This window comes from Myxine glutinosa, chromosome 1, assembly GCF_964187855.1.
Source record: "Myxine glutinosa chromosome 1, kmMyxGlut1.1, whole genome shotgun sequence".
NCBI lineage: Eukaryota > Metazoa > Chordata > Myxini > Myxiniformes > Myxinidae > Myxine > Myxine glutinosa.
Window position 1 is genome coordinate 206,320,607 of NC_136261.1, and position 22,213 is coordinate 206,342,819.

Consider the following 22,213-nt stretch of genomic DNA (forward strand, 5'->3'; position numbering starts at 1 on the left):
TATGGGGCTTGGATTATCTTGTATTTAGTTACAAACATTGCTTGTGCCATCATTTCATCCTCATTGAAGGCTGGTGTCCCCTGATCCTTTCATAACTGTTGTTAGGTTATTTATTTATTTGTTTGGCAAATCCAGCATCCCCTTCCCAACAGGATCACATGTTTTGAGCAACCAACTCCTTGCCTGCTTCTCCAAATTTTATACATCTTCTCAGCTCTCATCATTGTTTTACCATGTCTCATTCCCATTACTCAACGACAAGTTTTTGAAGGGGGTTGGCTCATTACCTCATATCCATGTCTTCCCCATAGCTGTCCGATGTTTTGTAATTTACTAAACCTATAATCCTGTTCGGCTGTTAACATTGTTTTTGGGTTGTTTTCATCACCTTTGTTTTTAAAGTGTAAGCCTTTCCTTTTTTGATGCATATCTTAGTCACCTACACAGAGGGCACTATAGATTTGCTCTCCGTCTGTCCGTCTATCCGCCCCACTTTTGGTTTTTCTAGACTTTTTCCCACACCCTTTAACATATTCACCTGAAACTTGGTACATGGATTTATTATGATAAATTACAAAACACGTTTGAGTTTTGGGGTGTTTCCCCTATTTTATGCCATTTTGAACTTAGAAAAATCACATTGTATATGGGCCAGGTTTTAGCTGCCCTGACTCCACCCCACTGCTTTACATCCATTGGCTGAACAGCTGGCCTGACTCCACCCCATTTAAAGCCATGCGCCGCCATTACATGAAGCACCACAGATCGGTAGGCCTTGGGCCTGGGTGTTAGCCCATGGCCCAGTGCAATTCCAATGATCCCAGATATATAACCACAGTGTATTTATTATGTATGCACATATGCCACACACACATTTTTTGCTTCGTATATTTACATGAGGTAATTTTTAATTTTTGACACCAAATGCAGGTATTATACACCACCCAAATAAAGGGATGTGTGGAGTGATATTGAACTGAAACTTGGTAGGGGACACGCATTGCAAAGCAATTCTCCCTCTTGTTAATTTATTTGTTTTCCTCTGCAGGGTCCATGTTTGTATCTGTGATTATATTTGTTTGATATAATCAATCAGTCATGATGCGACTTCATACCATCATTGGGAATTGAGTACCCTCGTCCCTCTATACAAGGGGAAAGGTGACCCTCTAGAGTGTGGCTCGTATCGAGCGATAAAGTTATTGGAGCATGGAATGAAGGTATTGGAAAGGGTGTTGGAGAGGAGGATAAGGAAGAAAGTGAAGATTGACGAAATGCAGTTTGGATTTATGCCAGGAAGAGGAACGACAGATGCGCTTTTTATTGTGAGGCAGTTGCAGAAGTACATGGAGAAGAGGAAGAAGTTGTTTCTTGGGTTTGTTGATCTGGAGAAAGCATTCGATAGGGTTCCATGTGAAGTAGTGACATGGGCATTGAGGAAGTTAGGAGTGGAGGAATGGTTGATCAGACTAGTGATGGCAAAGAGCGCACAGCTGTAAGGACGGGAACAGTGGTGAGTTTGAGGTGAAGGTGGGAGTGCATCAGGGGTCGGTACTAAGTCCACTACTATTTGTAGCTGTGATGGAGGTGCTGGGTCAGAACGTAAAGGAGGGTTTAGCGTGGGAGTTGTTGCATGCAGATGATCTGGTGTTGATTGCAGAAAGTATGGATGGACTGAAGGAGAAGATGAACAAGTGGAAGGAATGTATGGAGACGAAAGGTCTGAAGGTGAATATCGGAAAAACAAAGGTGATGGCAAGTGGTAAAGCATGTGGTGAGGTGGAAAGAACTGGGAAGTGGCAATGTGCTGTGTGCAGGAAGGGTGTTGGAGTGAACTCAATTCAATGTACAATGTGCGCTGAGTGGGTTCATCAAAAATGTAGTGGTTTGAGAGGGTCATTAACCAATGTGGCAGCTACATTCAATTGTAAGGTGTGCACAGAGGGAGCTGCAGATGGAGGAAATGTTGAGTTGGATCTTGGAGACGGCGTGAAGCTGGAAGGTGTGAAAACATTTTGTTACCTAGGAGACATGCTGAATGGAGAAGGTGGATCAGACTCGGCAACGGTTGCTAGAGTGAGATGTGCATGGAAGAAGTTTCGGGAACTGAGTGGTGTGCTGACGAGGAGGCGAGTGTCGTTGAAGCTGAAGGGAAAGGTGTATGTTGCATGTGTGAGAAGTGTTATGATTTATGGGAGCGAGACATGGGTAATGAACGTAGAGCAGCAAAGAAGGCTGGAAAGGGTGGAAATGCGAATGGTTCGGTGGATGTGCGGAGTATCGTTGAGAGAGAGGAAGACAAATGATGAATTGCGAAAGATGATGGGAATATTGCCTGTGATTGATGCTGTGAAGAGAAACAGGTTGAGATGGTTTGGTCATGTGTTGAGGAAGGATGAAAGTGGCTGGTTGAGAAGAGTGATGGAAATGAATGTGGAAGGAAGTGGAGGACGGGGAAGACCGAGAAAGACTTGGCTAAAGATGGTCAGAGAAAAAATGTGGGCAAGGCGGTTAACAAGGGGAGATGCAGAAAATAGGGCAAAGTGGAGAAGATTGTCATGGGGACCGCAAGGCTAACCCCCGCTCTTGCAGGGAAAATGGCCTTTAAAATGCCTGTTGTTGTTGTTGTTGTATACCATCATTGGGGAACTGCCAGTAAGGTGTCCCATACAGCTGCTGCTGCACCTTACTGGGAGCGATTATCACCGCCTGCCACATGGTAACATTATCTCTGGTATCCACTCACTTTATTGAATTGACCTGAATGCGGTTGGGAGTAACTAATTAGTATCTGTAATTTGGTGCTCCAACCTAATGAGCGAACGTCATGACGTCATCACCACGTAGGTCCGCATTGTGAGAATAATTAAAAGAAAAGTAACGTTTGAGAAAAATGGGTTTGAATCACATTTGCCAGCTTGTATTATGCAAATTGCACAGCGTCTGTATTCCATTTCTAATATTTTTCGCTTGTGAACAAGTTGTATGTCTTATTGAAATTGGCTGTTGGTTCACTGCCTTTTTGTAAAATGTTGTCAATCAATATTAACAATCCAATGGTGTCTGTCGGCCGTGATTGCACGATCCCCTCGCCAAGCTTCGTACGCATGATTAATGATGTCTTGCAGTTCTGCTTACATCATCTAAATTTACTTCCAACTCGTCGTTTCATTTTGTTCATCCTGACCTAGTCAAAAGGATTGTCCGAGCATTTGCAATGCCGGATGACGTCATGGCATTCTATCGGACGGACCATACAATATGGTTTGTCAGAAAGTCCTATATTTTGTGTTCATTGGCCAATATTTGCTGTATACTGTGTAATAAGCATGGATGCCTATCGGTGTATAGAGAGCAAGCTTGGGAAAAATTGGAGCATCTATGGGTAAAGAAAAAGAACACGATATGACGTTTTTAACAACATTCATTCAGTTATTAAATGTGTAGCATCATGCTGTGCTGTATGTGATTCGACCTGTTTCCTTGTGTGTGTTGATTGTTTGATTTGCATGCACTCTTAAACCATTGGACGGAATGAGTTCAAATTTGGTGGTTGTACTTGGAATATGCTCAGGAAGGTTTTGGACTTTAAAAAAAAAAAATTCAGATATCCTTTGATAAAAATCACCTGAGCACACTGCACGTGGTGGTTTGGGATTGTATGGGGGGGGGGGGGGGGGGGGGGGTCGGAGGAACTTGTAAATGTGTATCTTATAACGTCATCCGGTGGTGGGAGAAGGTATTACAAGTAAGCTGCGCAGATGACTTTCAGTTTTGCACTGTACACGTGCCAGAGTGCAGGTGCTTTACTGACCCCTGCTAGACGGAGAGGATATTGCTCAGGTACGGACAGCTGTTTGTAATGTGGGGTTTCTTGTTCCTGAACTGCTTTGTTTACTGTAAACCCACTTATTGACTTTCTGTATCTTTTGCATTTTGTGCATTTATTTTACCTTTTTGTAGCATCTTGTTTTTATTTTTCTGATGATCCACGGCGAAGTATTTTACAACAGTGTTTACAAGGTACACATACACAACCATGCCATCTTGTACTTTTTGCGCAGGCTGTTTCCTTGTGGGTTTTCTCTCTCTGAAGGTCTCTTGTACTTATGGGAGGTCATGTTTGAAAGCAAGAGTTGAAGCTTGGACCAGTGCAATTTTGTGTTGATCCAAGACAAACATGTGTTAAAGATTAAGAACCTCCAACATTAAGCGTGCACACTGCACCTGTGCTGGTGTACTATTCTTAATCGCCCAATCAAAAACGTTTGTAACATCCCAAACATTGCAAATGTTTAATTCTCAAGACGCATCATTAAAGCTTGTTACATAACTTGAAGATCGATGTAAATGAGCATGTGATGCCAAAATTGGTGTAGCAATCACCTGAGCCACTTTTAGTCTGCTACTTTCAACAGGTTGCTTCACCATTTCCTGCAGCGATGGTCATTTAAAATATGTGACGTGCCATCAAGGACTTTGCAATGTTTTCCTATGGATTATCTCACTCATGCAGAAATTGAAGCTCAAAGAACAGGCAGAGGATAGCAAGTCAGCAGACTAACAGAGGGGGAAAAGTAGACAAACATACACAACCATACCATAGTATGTGGAGGGGAGTGATGGAGGAAAACCTGGAGAAGGGTTAGAGTGTGTAGGAAAAGCTCAGGAGCGGATATGGGGAACAACCATGAGGTGGTGATTGGCAGCATTCTTGAAGAGCAAGATTGAAATGATGGACTCGTGGACTCTGTTCCAAGTCGTTAAGAGAAAAGTGGGATGAAGGGATTGAGGTGAGCATTATGCGTGCATTCTTTAGGAAGCTTCCACTTATTCATATCATTGCATCAATGTCTGAGGCAGTTGTTGCAGATGACATTTCTGACTAGGATTTTTCACAAATTGAATTGGTGACCCATGAGGAGAACTCTTTTTAATCAAAGGGAGCTGATATTGTACACCGCTCCTTTCCTATGCCATCTCCAGGAGCTGCATGACATCATTGCCGGGCACCGAAGGGGGCTCGGAAATGACTCACGCTGAAAGGGAGTACTCAGTTTTCACTCCGGTTGTTTGTTTGTTTGTTTTTTTGTGTTTTCATGTTTGTTTGTTGTACACCGCTCCTTTCCTATGCCATCTCCAGGTGCTGCATAACGTCATTGTCGGGCACCGAACGCGGCCCAGCAATGACGCACGCTGAAAGGGAGTAATCAGTTTTCACTCCGGTTGTTTGTTTGTTTTCTTGTTTGTTTGTTTGGGCGACATCTCAGCCATCATTTGAGCTAGGAAGCTGATATTTGGACACGATAGTGACCAAGTGATGTGGCTATAAAGGATATTTTCGATTCATTGATTAATCAATTAATCGATTAATTATTCAATTATTCGATTAATGATTAAAAATTAATTTTCTTTTAAAAGTTACAGATTCGGATGAAATGGTGGTGGTTTTAGGTATTCTATTAGCCAATTGATTATTAATTTAATTATTTTACAATTATTATTTATTTATTTTCGTTATTAATCACTTATTTATTTTCTTTCTCATCTGGGCAATATCACAGGCAACTTTTCAGCTAGGAAGCTGATATTTGGACACGACAGTGACCAAGTGATGTGGCTATAAAGGATATTTTGGATTTATTGATTAATCAATTAATCGATTATTTAATTTTTAATTAATTAAATATTTAATTAGTTTTCAAAAGTTTACAGATTCGGATGAAACATTGGTGGTTTAGGCTATTAGCCAATTGATTACAAAATTAATTATTTTATGATTATTATTTATTTATTTTAATTTCACAATTAATCAATCAATTATAATTGATTGATTAATTGTGAAATTAAAATAAATAAATAATAATGGATTTGAATTGTATGCAATTAATTAATTGTACACCTCTCTCTCCCAACACCGTCTCTATGCGCTGCATGGCTGTATTGCCGGGCGCCGAAGGCAATGCTGCACTAGAGGATGTTGTTTATTTATTTGGTATGGGGTCAGTGTACTTTGAATGTATCTGTACTTGTTCAAGTTATGTTTGCGAAACAATATTAAGGTGTTTTTCTAGAATGTGATTAATCACAGCATGGACATTCATTTCAGCAAATATATCTTCATAGCCGTTGTTGAATCTTTGAAATGAAGGCAGCTGTAGTCTGTGGATTATGAACCAATGACACCCTTCAATCCGAGTTTTTAACTGAACTTTTCACATTTTTTGCTATTTATGACAGGTGTACTTGTGTGGTGGATCCCCCAATGAAAATCGCTTTTGAATGAATGTTGTATGACTAAAATGGACTGTTGGGAATGTGGTCAGTTACAAATTGTACGTGAACGTGAAAATCCAAAATTCCATCTTCAAAAAAAACTTCATGGATTCCACAAGCAGGAGAAGAGGGCGGTTAGTGGAGCGGATGTGACCGGTGAGCCTGCACTTTGGGAGTTTTGCCAGGAACGCACACACGCATCAGCCCTTGGGGAAGAGCAGTCCACTTTTGAGCAAAGGCCAAAGGCCTTTGTAGGCTGTGAGAAGTTCATATTTACCAAGGAAGTGCTTGGCACAATGGGTGATAGAGAGAGAGACAGAGACAGGCAGACAGAGGCAGAGAGACAGAGACAGTATCTGGTGTTGAATGGCTAGGATGGAATCCAAACTTTGGTCAGAGATCAGGCCACTTAAGATGAGAAAAGAATGGACTGTGATGATGTATTTGATGATTTTGTTTGTAATTGAAGTACACAGACCAGCCTGTAATTGAGAGGATTTATCTTTGTACCCTTCCTGTGAATGGGTGTGATGGGAGCTGGCTTTGGAGGCCAGCTTTGATGTATTGTATGCTTGGAAGAGGTCATGGCTGATCATTAGGTCCAGAAGTTCCAGAGACTGAACTTTTCCAATTGTTCATTGTTTAAAAAAAAGGAAAAAAAAAAAGTTTCTTTGTTTGGTGATCCTTGGGGAGAATCAGAATGAATGAATATCTGATATTTTGCCTGGATTGCAAGGCATATTCCTTGTGTTGTACCATTATCTGATCCCTTCAGGGTCAGTAGAGGGGAAAACCACTGCTGCAGGCCTGTGATGTGGAAATGTACAATATAATTTGGAGTGGTCTGCAAAGACGTGAGGGAAAGAGGTTTTTCTAGATCTTTCTTTGAGAGGATCTATCTTTGTAGCATTCCTATGTGTGGACATGATGTTACCTGTATACCAAGTAGATGGGAGGCAACCTAAGATGGGGACAGGCTGGAAGGAAGCAGTCTGAGGATATGTTGGAGCAGTCGAGCAGAATTTGAGAACATGGGTAATCGTGCCATCTGAGCCCATTGTCAAGGCACAGTCTAGGCTTGTGAGGACCATCTGACACTACCTTCTCATTGGGGACATCTGACACTACCTGACATCTGACACTACCTTCTCATTGGGGACAAAGGGATGGGTTGGGTACATGATCGTCATAGGCAAACACAAATTTAGGACGTCCAACGTTTTCTTGAGTGGACTCGGCTGTGATGCCATTTTACGTGAAGGCATGTCTGGAGGGGGGACCACATGAGAGATGGACTTTATAAGATATAGGACAATGTAGGAGGCAATAGGTTGGAAAGTTTGGTCTTGGTTTACCATATTATGATTTCTGGCTCATTTGAGAATGGACACAATTAATGTGAGCCATGCTGAATGACCCAATTTTTCTCTTGAGGATGGATATCATAGATGCAGACAAGATGAATATACTGGTACCTGGCTTTAGATAACAGGCTTTTGTTTTCTCAGACAGAGTGTCAATATCGGATGCAGAGGAGAGTGAAGACAAATCCTTGCTGTGAGAGTGCAGCTTGCAGTCCCCTTTACTTTATCTATAATAATAAGTGTGTGTGTGTGTGTGTGTGTGTGTGTGTGTGTGTGTGTGTGTGTGTGTGTGTGTGTGTGTGTGTGTGTGTGTGTGTGTGTGTGTGTGTGTGTGTGTGTGTGTGTGTGTGTGTGTGTGTGTGCGTGTGCGTGCGTGCGCCCGTCCTCCATAACCATGAAACCGAGCGGCCCTAAACTTTGTATGCATACTTCTCAATCTCCAAGCAGGTGCATGGATGAAAACTGGGTGTTTGGGTGTGTTAAAAAAAAAAAAAAAAAAAAATCTGCCCCTTTGGGGATCCTACGGGGAGTTGCCCCCAAAATAGGTATTTGCTTTCTTCTCAGAAACTACAAATGTAATTCTGATGAGACTTGACCCGCAACCTTAATCGCCCGTGTTGTACCAAAGTTTGTTCCTGGCATTTAAAAAATCGTGATCTAAGGTGGTCTATGAGGGGGCGTGCCCCCTAAAGTAGGTATTTGCTTTCTTCTCAGAACCTACACACACAATTTCGATGAAACTTCACCACAACCTTCATCACCCGTGATGTACCAATGTTTGTTCAAGGCAATGGAAAAATTGGGGTCTGAGGAGGTACAAAAGGTAGGAGGTGGGGGGGGGGGGGGGAGGGGGGGGGGGGTGTTTCTCCCCCAATATAGGTATTTTTTGTTTGTTTGTTAACTCAACTGGACTATGTCCAACTGAGTTTTTGTCGACACCCAGTGTCCGTCTTCTGTCGTCTGACTCTGTCTGTCTGTCGTCTGTAAACAATTCGACATCTACGCTCTAAAAGTCATAAATATTGATTAAATTTGGTGAAACTTGTTATGCGGCATCTTTAAGACTTAAACTAGTTTGGGATTGCATTTGGGCGTTGCACGCGTTGGGCGGCAGGGCGGCCATATTGAAAAATCAATTTTTTTCATATATTTTTAGCACATATAAACTATATAGTTTGTGGTTCTGTTATGCATATTCTAACCATATTGATATACAACAGTTGAGTTTAGGTTCCCTGGAACCTCTAGTTTAAAGTCTTATGATTATGTTAATATGATTCTACATGCTGCCCTGTCTTCTAGCAACCATTGAAATTGGATTAAAATACCTTTAGTCAGTGCAGTATACTGTTCATTCTACCAGGTGAGCACCAGGGGTATTGCCCCTATGTTTTTTTTGTATGCAAAGTCGAGGATAATGGAAGAGATAGCTAGAACAGAACAGGAGTGGAAGACGTGAAAACACATTGTTAGACTGTCTTCCTTACCTCTTCTCCCATTAATTATTTTCGTTTTGTGAACAAACTCGACACAAACTCCAGCAGAGCGAGTGATTGGCTTCTTCTGTGTGCAGCACAAGGCTGTGGGGTAGCATCACTGGCTGAGGATGTGGCCGTGCCACTGATTTAATGCCCCATATAGGTTCGGGTAGGAATATGGAATTTGTTCAGGGTGTTGGCGATAGCTCACCTGCTCTTTGCGAAGGACATCCTGGGATCTTTACTGTTCACCAACTATTGCCAGTAGATGGGACACCCAGTTTAATGCCCATCCCAGGCACGGCACACACTGATGAATCACCCTGCCTGTGAAACACTAGGATGACAGTTTATAGCTGCGTTTCGATTCAAACCCGGGGAAGGGATATTTGCATAGCTGTCCGAACCCGAGGGCAACGAGTTGAAACACATCTTGATAAAAGTAAGTCTGTTTCACCACATGTTTGTAAAGAAAAGATATGCAGATTGGAGAACAATAGGCAGGGCAAGGTTACATTCCAAGTAATTAACCTCTAAGAAGTTGCAATGTTTAGTTCGACCTCCGGAGGAGTTACAAAATGATGCTCTGTAGAAGAGTATTGTGTTGAGGCAGATTAGATCATGCATTTTACAATGGGGTTGGGGAACAGGTCAGACATTTCGGCACCATATGTATTTCTCTTACTCAAGTAAACATTTTATATTTACACATCTTTAACATGTTACAAGATTTCCTAAATTATGATTCGTCATGTATGTAGCATCATATAGATGAATTTGACTTAATTTCAACACTATGTCTCAAAGCATGATATATAATTCGTCATGTATGGCACAAATGAATCATATTATGTAACATTGTACAGAGGGATTCACCATTAGTTCAAACATCATGCGGAAATGTTAAAGCACAATATATATTTATCAGATCACTCTTATTTATAAAGAAATATTACAGTGCATAAAAACTACACCAAATGGTTTATCATTACCTTGGTAATGTAAGGAACCATGACAAGAGGTTTTCTAACATTGCCTCTGTTGGAGTTACACTTTTCCCTATCCTGAGAAATTAATTTAAACAGAGGAATTCTGTCAGGATGCCAGTGATGATTTGCCTACTCTTCACGAAAAACACCCTCTTTGTTTTTCCAATCAGAAAATATTGTAGAATCATTATTTTGCTGATAATTTCTCCCACAACGGCTGACTCCACAAACCATTTTGATTTGTATGCCGTTCAGGCCGAACATATCGTCGAACCTGTCATATATCACAATCGCCATGCTCTACCTTTACGGTTTTCATTCAGTGTGAAACACAAACGAACCGATTATTAAAATGAACCATCAAATATTGAAACATAGGTGTTGTGTTACAGGTGTTCCAACAACACATTACATATAGGCCTTAGGCTTCATGCCTCACCTTCAGGTCGCTTCAGACAAATTAGTCCAAGTTTCTTAATACAATAGTATCGTTTTCGCAATAATCATAATAATAATAACATTAATAATATAATAATATAGTAAATATAACCGTAACACTGCAACCCCTTTGTCATGACTGCAAAGTTGCTGGATTGAAGCGGTGTATGGTTGGTTCATTGTTTACTCGAAACATTTAGAATAAACCAGTGTCTTGATGCAATCTCTTCACTTCCATGGTGACAGACAGCTTAGAGACTTAGAGTACTTCAAAATAATTTAATACTTGCGTTATTTGCTAACTGGTATCTCCACCCAGGTCATACAATCCCCTTCAACTAAAATATCAAACAAGCCCGGCTACGCCGCTGTTAGACGTTCGGTCTTGTTTTAAATAAATTACCTGAATTTGAAGCGAAATCCCCCTTTTCAGCCTCTTCATAGGGGGCGGATCCGGATGGGGAGCACAACCCCATGCATGATACCGTAATGTTCTGATGTATCATCCGAAATTTAGTCTGTCAGTCATGTAGGTTGTGAGGAAAATATGAGGGATTAGGGAAGGGAGCCCATGGCCCCCTTTCTGAGGGAGATATGACCATGAAGAGCACAACTTAAGGTTCGGGCATGTTCCCCGTGGCGAGTTTGGTCTGGATCTGTCTCGCAATTTCTGAAAGATTTTTGAATGAAATACCAATATTTGGGGCAAAACCCCCCTTTTAACTCCTTTATAGGGGGTACGTTCTTGGCCCCCTCCTCTTCATCCTTTACCTGTCCCCGCTCGGTCACTTAATCCGCCGTCATGGTCTCCAATTCCACTGCTTCGCCGATGACATCCAGCTTTTCATCTCCACGAAGTCCGTCTCCACCGACACCCACTCTATCCTGACAAACTGCATCACTGAAATAAAATCCTGGCTTCAAATCAACTTCCTCAAGCTTAACTGTGATAAATCTGAAATAATCATCATTGGCCCAAAAACGCTCACAAAATCCACCCATAACTTTGCCCTCAACATCGACGGTATCCCAGTATCCACCTCCCCTCACATCCGGAATCTTGGCGTCATCTTTGACCAAACCCTGTCCTTCGACAAATACACTAAACAGATCACAAAGTCAGCCTTCTTTCACCTGAAAAACATTGCCCGTCTCCGCTCATCCCTCTCCTCCACGGCTGCAGAAACCCTCATCCACGCCTTCATCACCTCCCGTCTGGACTACTGCAATAGCCTCCTCTATGGTTCACCCTCAAAAATCACCAATAAACTCCAATACATTCAGAACTCCGCTGCCCGTCTACTCACCCATTCCCGGACCCGCGACCACATCACCCCCGTCCTTTACAAGCTTCACTGGCTCCCCATCCCCCAGAGAATCCAGTACAAAATCCTCCTCTTGACATACAAAGCCCTCCATAACCTGGCCCCATCCTACCTGGCTGACCTCCTCTCCAGACACACTCCCACCCGCAACCTCCGCTCTGCTGGTACCAACCTCCTGACCCCCTCCATCCGGACCAAATTCAGATCCTGGGGGGACAGGGCCTTCTCCATCGCTGCTCCCACCCTCTGGAACTCACTACCTCACACCATCAGAGACTCCTCCTCACTCACCACATTCAAAACATCACTAAAGACCCACCTGTTCAACACTGCATTCAACATTCAACCCACAGCATTTAACCCCTGACTATCTCTTCTCCTTCTCCCTCCTTTTGCTTTAAATATTTCCCTATTGATTCTTGTCTTTTTGCAATTGTTGTTTTCATGTATTGTTATGCATTATGTTTGCCACTCTGTCAAAGCGCCTTTGGGCTTCTGGAAAAGCGCTATACAAAATAAATGAATTATTATTATTATTATTATTACGTCCAGATGTGGAACAGAACCCCATAAGACCTTGCTGTTGCATCGTATCAAATCTGGTCCATATCAGTCGGGTAGTTTGTGAGATGTTTTAGTCAAATGTTAACGGATCGCCGGACACTGGGACCCACTCTGAGGTTATTTCGGAGAAATAACCTAATGAAAAGTTGGTGGAGGGAGAGGGGAGGAAACAGTAACCTGCAAGAGAAGGGGTGTACTTGGAGAATGGTTATATAGGGTATGAAAGATTGTGTAGGGATTGGGGAGGGGAGGGCTGACTTGAGGTGGTTCAAGATATCCAGGAATCAAATGGGTAGGGCAAAATAAGCAACGGTAGGTGTGGGAGAAGGGTGTTTATTAAATGTAGTTGTAATTTGTATTTTAAGATTACGAGTACGAGTGAAGGTGGGTGGAGAGGAGAGGAAAGAATGAGATGTGGAACTGAATGAGTTTAACCCTGGAACTGAATGAGTTTAACCCATGGTTCGACAGATATGTCAGTGGTCAGCCTGTAGTGGGTTGTTCTGCCACATCTTTCTGGCTTTGTCTGTTTTCTGGTTAATTGTCATTTTTGCTAAGTTAATTGTATTTTATTATTTCTCTGTCACATCAGCTGAATATACAAGTTGGAAGTGAGATGAGTTTTATTATTTATTCCCTTTCGGCTTTTATTTCTGAACAAAAGAGGGGAGGGTATGCTTTTAATGAGAACAGCATTTTGAATGTTTGATTTTGAATTGTTTAATGTTTTGTAAGCGAGATATAAACTGGTAGACCCGATCACCCACTTCCTGTTCTCTGTTCTACCATTCATCTAATTGTATGTAAATGTGCTGTTTTAACCACACCTTGTTTCATGTTTAGGTCATCATGGACTGCAGCATTGGGGCTGGATGTGGGAGGATGTTTGCTTCCAACCTGTCAAAGGACGGTGCGGTTGGTGATGGAATCTTGAGAATTCCAGCTCGGGCATCTGCTATGACTACCCGTGCCTCTCCATTACTTTCATCTTTGCTTCTCACACATACTCACGAATCTTCGGCTGCTATTAAATCCACATCCTCAACCTCCAGCTGCCCTTCAAAGCAGCGCCATGCTGGTTTGCATCCTCCTGGCCATTGCTTATCAATGTCACATAGCAACAGTTGGTCTGTTTCTCCTATGGCTTCGTTGTCTGATTATGGCAACTCTCCTCCTCTTCATCACTTGTCCAGATTACCTGACACAACTAAGGTTTCGGATCCGTCATTTTGTACAAAATCGCAAGCATTTGTAGCTGGGCCTCGTCCCCGCTCCCATGACTGTGCTACATCATTGTCATATAACCAAAGTAATGCACCTAAGGCCGGGCAGGTGTTTCATGCCTCAGAGCTGATGCGTGCATTGGCAAACCGTTCTGCACCACCAACTATAGTTCGATCGGCTTCACCATCCACCGATGCATTTTCACCAGAAGACACCCGCAACGGAGAAGCAAATGCTTGCCATGTTTCCAAGAGGACACCTTCACGAGATACCTTGCTTCCTGGAAGTTTTGCTTTTTCATTGCGGTGCCTGCTGGAATCGCAAAATCCTGACTCCGTAGTTCAACCCAGTCAATCATTGACACCAAGCACATCAGTTGCACCTGCAGAACTTTCTAGCCAGTTAGCATTGCTCTTACTGAAAGGTGAAGGAAAGAGGAAATCAAATACAAGCATGAGCAGCACTAGTAGTGTAAATTGTGCATCAAATGTGCACAAAAATTTGGTTTCTTCAAAGAACAGAAGATCAGGAGATCTGCCAGAGCAGTTAGCAACTTCCCGACTCTCTCAACGAGAATTTCAAGACACTGCCACTGTCACAGTCACAATACCAGCACAGCAGAAAAGCAATAAGTCCTCAGTATGTTCTAGTCTTTTGAAACAAACTACTCTGCCTAGCAAATACCGCGATGGTGTCCAGGTAGATTCTGGCACTGCTAGTGGAATTTTGGCTGGTCTGGCACGTCGCTGGTGTGGCCCAATGAACCCAAACCAAGGCACAGATGCTCAATCACAGCCAACAAACAGCTTGCTCTGCCAGCTTCTTACTGCTGCCCCAGGGTGTGAAGAAAGGACAGTTGGAGGTATTGGGAGTGATGAGAGCCGTAAAACAGGATCAACGGAAGAGGTCTGTTCAATTCCAAATCAGTGCCCCAACACCGGTTTTGAATCTCTTGCCGAATCAATGCTTCAGAGCTGGAAACCAGAAATTGAGGAGAGTAATGGTGGATTTTCATTAGGATTGAAGCACAAAATAAAACAAGAAATTTCATCAGAATCTAGGTTAAAACAAAGCACTGACATTGAAAAAGTGACTCTTGCCCAGTTGCTGACTGGTGGTGTACGGCTACCTGGTCCGCCGCCTCCTCGCTTAATCGATTTGCTCAGATCATGTGATGCATTTGGGGCACGGTCAAGGCATAAAGATCCAGGTCAAACAGGCAAAAATGCATCCCCAGTTGTGCCTGCCCCAATCGTTTCTGTTCAAATCTCTTCCCCTCCTACCGTTTCAGTCCCAATTTCTATTTCTCAGTCTTTGCCTACATCTCATGATCCATGTTGCACCCTCCCGTTCTCAGTGCGCATGCCCAGCTCTACCGGCACATCATCTTCCTGTATCCCTGCTGCCGCATTTACATACTCGCCACGTGTTACTGCTGCCACCCCTCCATCCTCTTCATGCATTTGCACTGCCACCCCTTCATCATCATCGTCAACTTGTATCCCCAATGCCACCCCATCATATTCTGCCTGCAGCCCACATGGCACTCTCTCATACTCTAATTGTATACCTCTGACCACTCTCTCACCCTCTCCTTGGACACCCCCAGCTACTTACTCATCCTCGCCTTGCACACTCACTGTCACTGTTTCATCTTCTTGTATCTCCACTACGACTGCATTTTCTGCCCCCGCAACCACCTGCTCATCGTCACAAGTAGCCTCTGTGGCCCTCTCGTCTACAGTGCGGGTCTCTGCCATGGCCGCTGCCCGCTTGCCTTCAACCAGTGCCACTATTACCGCATCCTGCACTACCACCACCACTCGCATATCTTCAACCAGTGCTTCTGCCACCGTTGCCGACACTTCCTCACCCCAGGTCTGCTCAATGGTCGCCGTCGACTCGTCTTCACCCCGGGCCAACTCGGTGGCTGCCACCAGTTCATTTTCACCCCGGACCTACTCGGTGGCTGCCACCAGCTCATTTTCGCCCCGGGCCTACTCTGTGGCTGCCACCAGCTCATTTTCGCCCCGGGCTTACTCGGTGGCTACCACCAGCTCATTTTCGCCCCGGGCCTACTTGGTGGCTGCCACCAGCTCATCTTCACCCCAGGCCTGCTCGGTGGCCACCACCGGCTCTTCTTCACCCCAGGGCTGCTTGGTGGCTGCCACCGGCTCATCTTCACCCTGGGCCTGCTCGGTGGCCGCCACCGGCTCTTCTTCATCCCAGGGCTGCTCGGTGGCCGCCGCCGGCTGTTCTTCACTCCAGGGCTGCTTGATGGCTGCCACCAGCTCATCCTCACCCCGGGCCTACTCGGTGGCTGTCACCGGCTCATCTTCACCCTGGGCCTGCTCAGTGGCCGCCAAGGGCTCTTCTTCACCCCGGGGCTGCTCGGTGGCCGCTGCCGGCTCGTCTTCACTACGGGCATGCTCGGTGATCGCTCCTAGCTCGTCTTCACCCCGGGCCTGTATGGTGGTTGCCGCCAGCTCGCCTTCACCCCAGGCCTGCTTGGTGGCCACCGACTTGACCTCACCCCAAACCTGCTTGATGGCCGCCGGTGGCTCGTCTTCAACCAGGGGCTCCTCGGTGGCCACCGGCTGCTCGTCGTTGCCATTGACCAGGGCCTCCCCATCACATTTGCTGCAAGCGCCCACTTCCCCATCTCCTTCGCCGCTGGCCTCTACATCCCCGTCACTTTTTCTGCTGGCACCCGCCTCCCCGTCGCCTTTGCCGCTGGCGTCCGCTTCCCCGTCACCTTTGCTGCTGGCATCTGCCTCCCCATTGCCTTTGCCGCTGGCGTCCGCCTCCCCATCGCCTTTACCGCTGGCGCCCTCCTCCCCGTCCCCTTTGTCACTGGCGCAGTCCTCCCCATCCCCTTTGCCACTGACGTCTGCCTCCCCGTCGCCTTTGCCACTGGTGCCCGCCTCGCCATCATCTTTGCCGCTGGCGGCCTCCTCCCCGTCATGTTTCCCGCTGACGCCCGCCTCCCTGTCAGCTTTGCCGCTGGTGCCCGTCTCCCCATCATCTTTGCCGCTGGCCTCTACCACCCCATCATTCTCTGCCCGAGCCACCACTGTCCCGACGTCCTCTGCCAAAACCTCCACTGCCCCATGTTTTTACATCTCCCCGTCATCCCCTGCCACCTCCACATCTGTATCCACTTCATTATCTGCCCTCTCATCCCCCACCTCATCTACTGCCTTTGCGTCTGGTATCTCTTCTCCCCATCCTTCTACACTTGCCACCACCGCCACCTTTTCCCCTACCCGTACCTCTCCTTTTTCAACCGTTTCCTCTTCTTTGGCCTCTGACACCCCTTTCACCTCCCTCCCTTTAACCATGCTGATATCTGCTTCTGTGTCTTCACCTATCTCTGCCTCTTCTGATCCCCCTTCTTCACGATTCTTTAATCCCCCTTTTAGTGTTTCATCAAAATCTCCCCAAACCTCATTGCTTGGCTCGACCTCCAATTCTTGCTCTACTGATAGTTTGGAACTGAGCTGGACTCAGACATCAAACTCCATTGTTATGCCTTGTGTTAGCTCCTCAGTCACAGCATCAGCCTTCAGTGCCAGCAAGCTTTTACAGATATTTGCACAAAGTGGTAACTCCTCAGGCCCCTTGTGTTCAAGTTTAACTAGCACATGTGAATCACCAGCGAACCGTTCTTCACATTTCCCTCGAGTTGAGGGACCAGCCTGTCAAACAGATTCTGAAAGCATATCTGCCTCTGCTTGCTCCCACCTACTCCAAATAGCAAATCGAGTAGACCTGCACGCTGGTCTCTCCGAAACCTCCCAGGTATTATCTGACCATCGACCAGGCACAAATTTAACATCGGCTATATCTTGCATTAAAGTTCCAAAGCTTAAAGAGGAACCAATTGACAATGCGTACTCTGGAGAAGTACCGGCAGCAAATTGGCACGGCATTAAACCTAAAGTTGAATGCCCATCATTGCCAACTAAGCATTCGATGCTATCTGAACGTGCTGCTCCAGCGTTGCTTACTCGACTCTTACTTTCAACATGCTCATCAGCCACGGAATGTCAGCCGGAGACCAAGAAAAGGCCAAGCTCTGTCCTGATCAAATCTGAACCCAGTGATCGAACAGATGGGGCAACGTTAGCAGAACCTGAAGAGTTAAAACGGATCATTGGTCAGCCTCGGAAGCGTCTGCGAACTTTGGAACCTGAACCTCAGAAAACGGTGGGCAACCAAGCAATGGGAGATGAACCTACTGTTGGAGACTGTGGTACTATTTTGCAACGGTTGCTTCAAGCAACAGGTGACGACACAAGAAAGTTGGAAGGTGAGATTGGTGGAGGGAAGTCACTAGGAGGTTTATCTTTGACTATGGGTTTGGTTTTGTCCAGCACTTATGAATTATTTGTACAAACACAACGCCAGAAGAAACCTTAATTTGTGTGCAGCATTTTTGTCGTACTTGGTTCTGCATAAGATGTCAGTATGATGTCCAGTGGAACACCATTGGAGCACCACGTGCTTTTGCTATTATATTATTTTTTTCTCTGCAGGAGCGTGCTTTCGGGCTTTAGCTTGCTCTCGCTGTCTTTGTCTCGCTCTCAAACTCTCTGGCTATAGATCGCTCGCCCTCGCTTGCTCACTCCCTCTCTGGCTTTAGCTCATTTGCTCTCTCTGGCTTTAGATCGTTCGCTCGCTCTAGCTTTAGCTCGTTCGCTCGCTCTGGCTTTAGCTCGTTCGCTCGCTCTGGCTTTAGCTCGGTCGCTCTCTCTCTCTGGCTTTAGCTCGTTCGCTTGCTTTGTCTGGCTTTAGCTCATTCGCTTGCTTTGTCTGGCTTTAGCTCATTCGCTCGCTCTGTCCGGCTTTAGCTCGTTCTGTCCGGCTTTAGCTCGTTCTGTCCCGCTTTAGCTCGTTCTGTCTGGCTTTAGCTCGTTCGCTTGCTCTGGCTTTAGCTTGTTTGCTCTCTCTGGCTTTAGCTCGGTCTCTCTCTTTCTCTCTCTCTCTCTCTCTGGCTTTAGCACGTTCACTCGCTCTGGTTTTAGCACGTTCACTCGCTCTGGCTTTAGCTCTTTGCTTGTTCTGACTTTAGCTCGGTCTCTCTCACCTTGGCTTTAGCTCATTTGCTCGCTCTGGCTTTACCTCAGTCCCTCTCTCTCGCTCTGGATTTAGCTCAGTCTCTCTCACTTTGGCTTTAGCTCTCTCTCTCTCTCCCTCTCTCTCTCTCCCTCTAGCTCGTCCGCTCGCTCTGGCTTTAGCGTGCTCGCTCTGGCTTTAGCACGCTCGCTCTGGCTTTAGCTCGCTCGCTCTGGCTTTAGCGCGCTCCCTCTAGCTTTAGCTCACTCGCTCTGGCTTTAGCTCACTCGCTCTGGCTTTAGCTCACTCGCTCTGGCTTTAGCTCGTTTGCTCGCTCTGGCTTTAGCTCACTCGCTCTGGCTTTAGCTCGTTTGCTCGCTCTGGCTTTAGCTCGTTTGCTCGCTCTGGCTTTAGCTCGTTTGCTCGCTCTCGCTTTAGCTCACTCGCTCTCGCTTTAGCTCACTCGCTCTGGCTTTAGCTCGCTCGCTCTGGCTTTAGCGTGCTCCCTCTAGCTTTAGCTCACTCGCTCTGGCTTTAGCTCGTTTGCTCGCTCTGGCTTTAGCTCGTTTGCTCACTCTGGCTTTAGCTCGTTTGCTCGCTCTGGCTTTAGCTCGGTCTATCTCTCTGGCTTTAGCTTGTTCGCTCGCTCTGGCTTTAGCTTGTTCGCTCGCTCTGGCTTTAGCTTGTTCGCTCGCTCTGGCTTTAGCTTGTTCGCTCGCTCTGGCTTTAGCTTGTTCGCTCGCTCTGGCTTTCGCTTGTTCGTTCGCTCTGGCTTTAGCTCGTTTGCTCGCTCTGGCTTTAGCTCGGTCTCTCTCACTCTCCCTGGTTTTTTTTTTTTTTAAAGCTCAATCTCTCTGCCTGGCTTTAGTTAACTTGCTCTCTCTCGCTTTAGCTCGTTCCCTCACTCTGGCTTTCACTCGCTCACTCTCTCTCACTGGCTTTAGCTCACTATCTTTCTGGCTCTCGCTCTCTCTCTGACTTTAGCTCATTCTCTCTCTGATTTGAGCTCATGCGCTCTCTCTCTCTCTCTCTCTCTCTCTCTCTGGCTTTAGCTTACTCTCTCTCTCGCTTTCTCTCCCTCACACAAGTAGATTTAATCAGGATTTTTAATGCTGATGTGCATCTGTCATCCCTTTTAAATGGCCTTTAAATTTATCAACTGACCTCACTTTCAATCTGGTGAACTGTTATACCATCTATATTCACAAGTTGCATTTATCCTCGGAATCTCCAATGTTTTGATGCTTTCAGAAATGATCAATATGAAAATTTGTTTTGGCTGAAGTTACGAAGGGAAATATGAGAGAAATGGTCATGTATAAAGATGAGCGTGTGAACGATGATACTTGAATGGTTGTTGAGCGTCATGTGAGCTGCTTTCTGGTGTTACCAATCGATGTGAAAACAGGACATCGACGCACATCTAACGTGGTGGGACAAACTGTTACATTTTGCTTCCTTTTCATAACTTATTATCAGTCTCCAGATTGGGAATCACACACATAGATAGATGTTAGAGTTCCACATTCTACATACACCTTACCTTTTTTTCAACAATGCAAGTGTAGGAGCGAAGAATGATTTTGCATCATGTGCATTTGGACAAAGACCCATTTGGCAAAACTGACATCTTTCATCAAAAATACATTTTGGAGGAAAATACCATCCTTAGGACTATAGATGACCAAACCATGTACCGTGTTCTAAAATATCTTCATGTTGTCTTATTTGTTTCCACCTTTTCCTTTCAGCAAAAGGGAAAGACAGGGAAGACCCTTCCAACACTGGAAAGCGGCAAAAACGCGTGCCCTTTTACTTGCGAAATCGGGGCCCAAGGTCTAAATCCTGCAGCACAAACATGATTAAAGACCTCCGGGTTAGAAGAAATCATGTCGTGTTTAGAGAGGAGGATGATGGACGGCAACAAGTAGGGAAGAGAGCAACTGGACAGCAAGGGGTGCGGAGGCATAAAGATGAAGTGACCACAAACAGCTCAACTGACCTTGCTGTGAACAATCCCATTTTGTTCTGCATCCTATGTGGAAGTGGGGCATGGATACAGAACCAAAGGCATCAAAGAAACCACAAAGATGCATGTGCGCCGCATTTGAGTGATCGGTCAGAATGCTCGACGGAAATTGGAGAGCAAGTGCCAACACATTGCTCAGTGAAATCCTCATGCTTGACCGAGCGAGCAGTGCAGACGGACCGACTGCCAGAAGCCCGGCACCAAGCTGTGCAAACCAACTGGACAGTACTGCAGCGATCAGAAAGCAATGGCCTGAACCACTCGGTCCTCGCAGGTATTACGGGACAATGTGAAAGGAAACGTTACGCGATGCGCAATGGACAGCAAGATGATACGTGACCGAGTGAGTGACTGGAATATAGGTTAAAAGAATAGGGTTGTGGTATCTGGATGCAGCTTTGAATTTTGCAGAAAGCACTTTTGAGGTCTGTCATGCAATTTTGGCATCAATCATGCAGGAACACTTTAATGCCAGATATTGTTGCCTCAAAAGCTGGAAGCGTGTGATGTCTCAACACCAGACATTGGGTTGAAGAAAATTGGGAGTTGGAACGCAAAGGTAGAGTTAAAACCTTCCGTTGAATGATTTCCACTAAATGTAGAGTTGTGCATTTTTAATAAAAGACAATCCTTTAAATATAGAATTGATTGTGATATTTCTGATTCAGCTATTTTTTTGATTGTTTCGTTTTGCTTTTTCACACACATTTTACACTTTTTTATTTTTTGGGCACACAATTTTCAAACGACCTTATCATGGCTAGGAAAAATATTTTTCACCTTTGCATCCTTGAACATTATTTAGCTGTGTTTAACCCGTGGGTGATGGGAGGGTGGGTGTGACAGGCATGTGCTGCCAGATTACTTTGTTTGTGAAATTGATGTAGAAAAGTATGTGCCAGGCAGATTTGCAAAGCGGCACCAGCTATGAAGCACCCAGGCACAAGATGTTCTTTTCACATCTGTTCCCGCTCGCACTGGTGGTTTTTGTTTTTTTTCTTTGTTTTTTTTTTGTATACAGAATCGAGGCTCAAATAAGAGCTAACATTGAACATGAAAACATGCACAGACACATAAAACATACAATGAAGGGAGCGGAAGACAAGAGGGGGAGAGAGGGAAGCACACAAGCACAACAACAGTAGAGAACAAGGACTTCGGTAGATCTGTGGAAGGGTTGGGAAGGAGGGAAGGGTACACGGTATAAAGCAAATGAATACTACTAGGAATTTCACAACCAGGAATTTTAGGAAAGAAGTTGGGGATTGAAAGAGGCAGATTTGGGGTGTTTTAACGGGGGTAGAAAAGATCAAGGTTTTGGATGGGGGAAGACAAGAGATGGTGGTGAACAGCTGTTTTAAAGACCTGGAGGGAGGAGTGGGATTGAAGGGAGTGGGGGAGTTTGTTCCAGAGGTGGGAGAAAAGGGGAATGAAAGAGTGAAGGTGAGCAGAGCCTAGATTTTGGCAG

At 45.1% G+C, this 22,213-nt stretch overlaps 1 protein-coding gene across 1 annotated transcript in view; it reads left to right on the plus strand.

Moving 5' to 3' along the window:
• Positions 1-21,389, plus strand: part of LOC137432998 (uncharacterized) — a 57,275-nt gene extending 35,886 nt beyond the window's left edge. Inside the window, exons 2-3 of the mRNA XM_068125369.2 lie at positions 13,278-17,970; positions 20,468-21,389. Of these exons, the coding sequence (XP_067981470.2) occupies positions 13,284-17,970; positions 20,468-21,084 (5,304 nt within the window). The 5' untranslated portion in view covers positions 13,278-13,283 and the 3' untranslated portion in view covers positions 21,085-21,389. The remainder of the gene's footprint in view (positions 1-13,277; positions 17,971-20,467) is intronic.
• Positions 21,390-22,213: the final 824 nt, after the last annotated feature.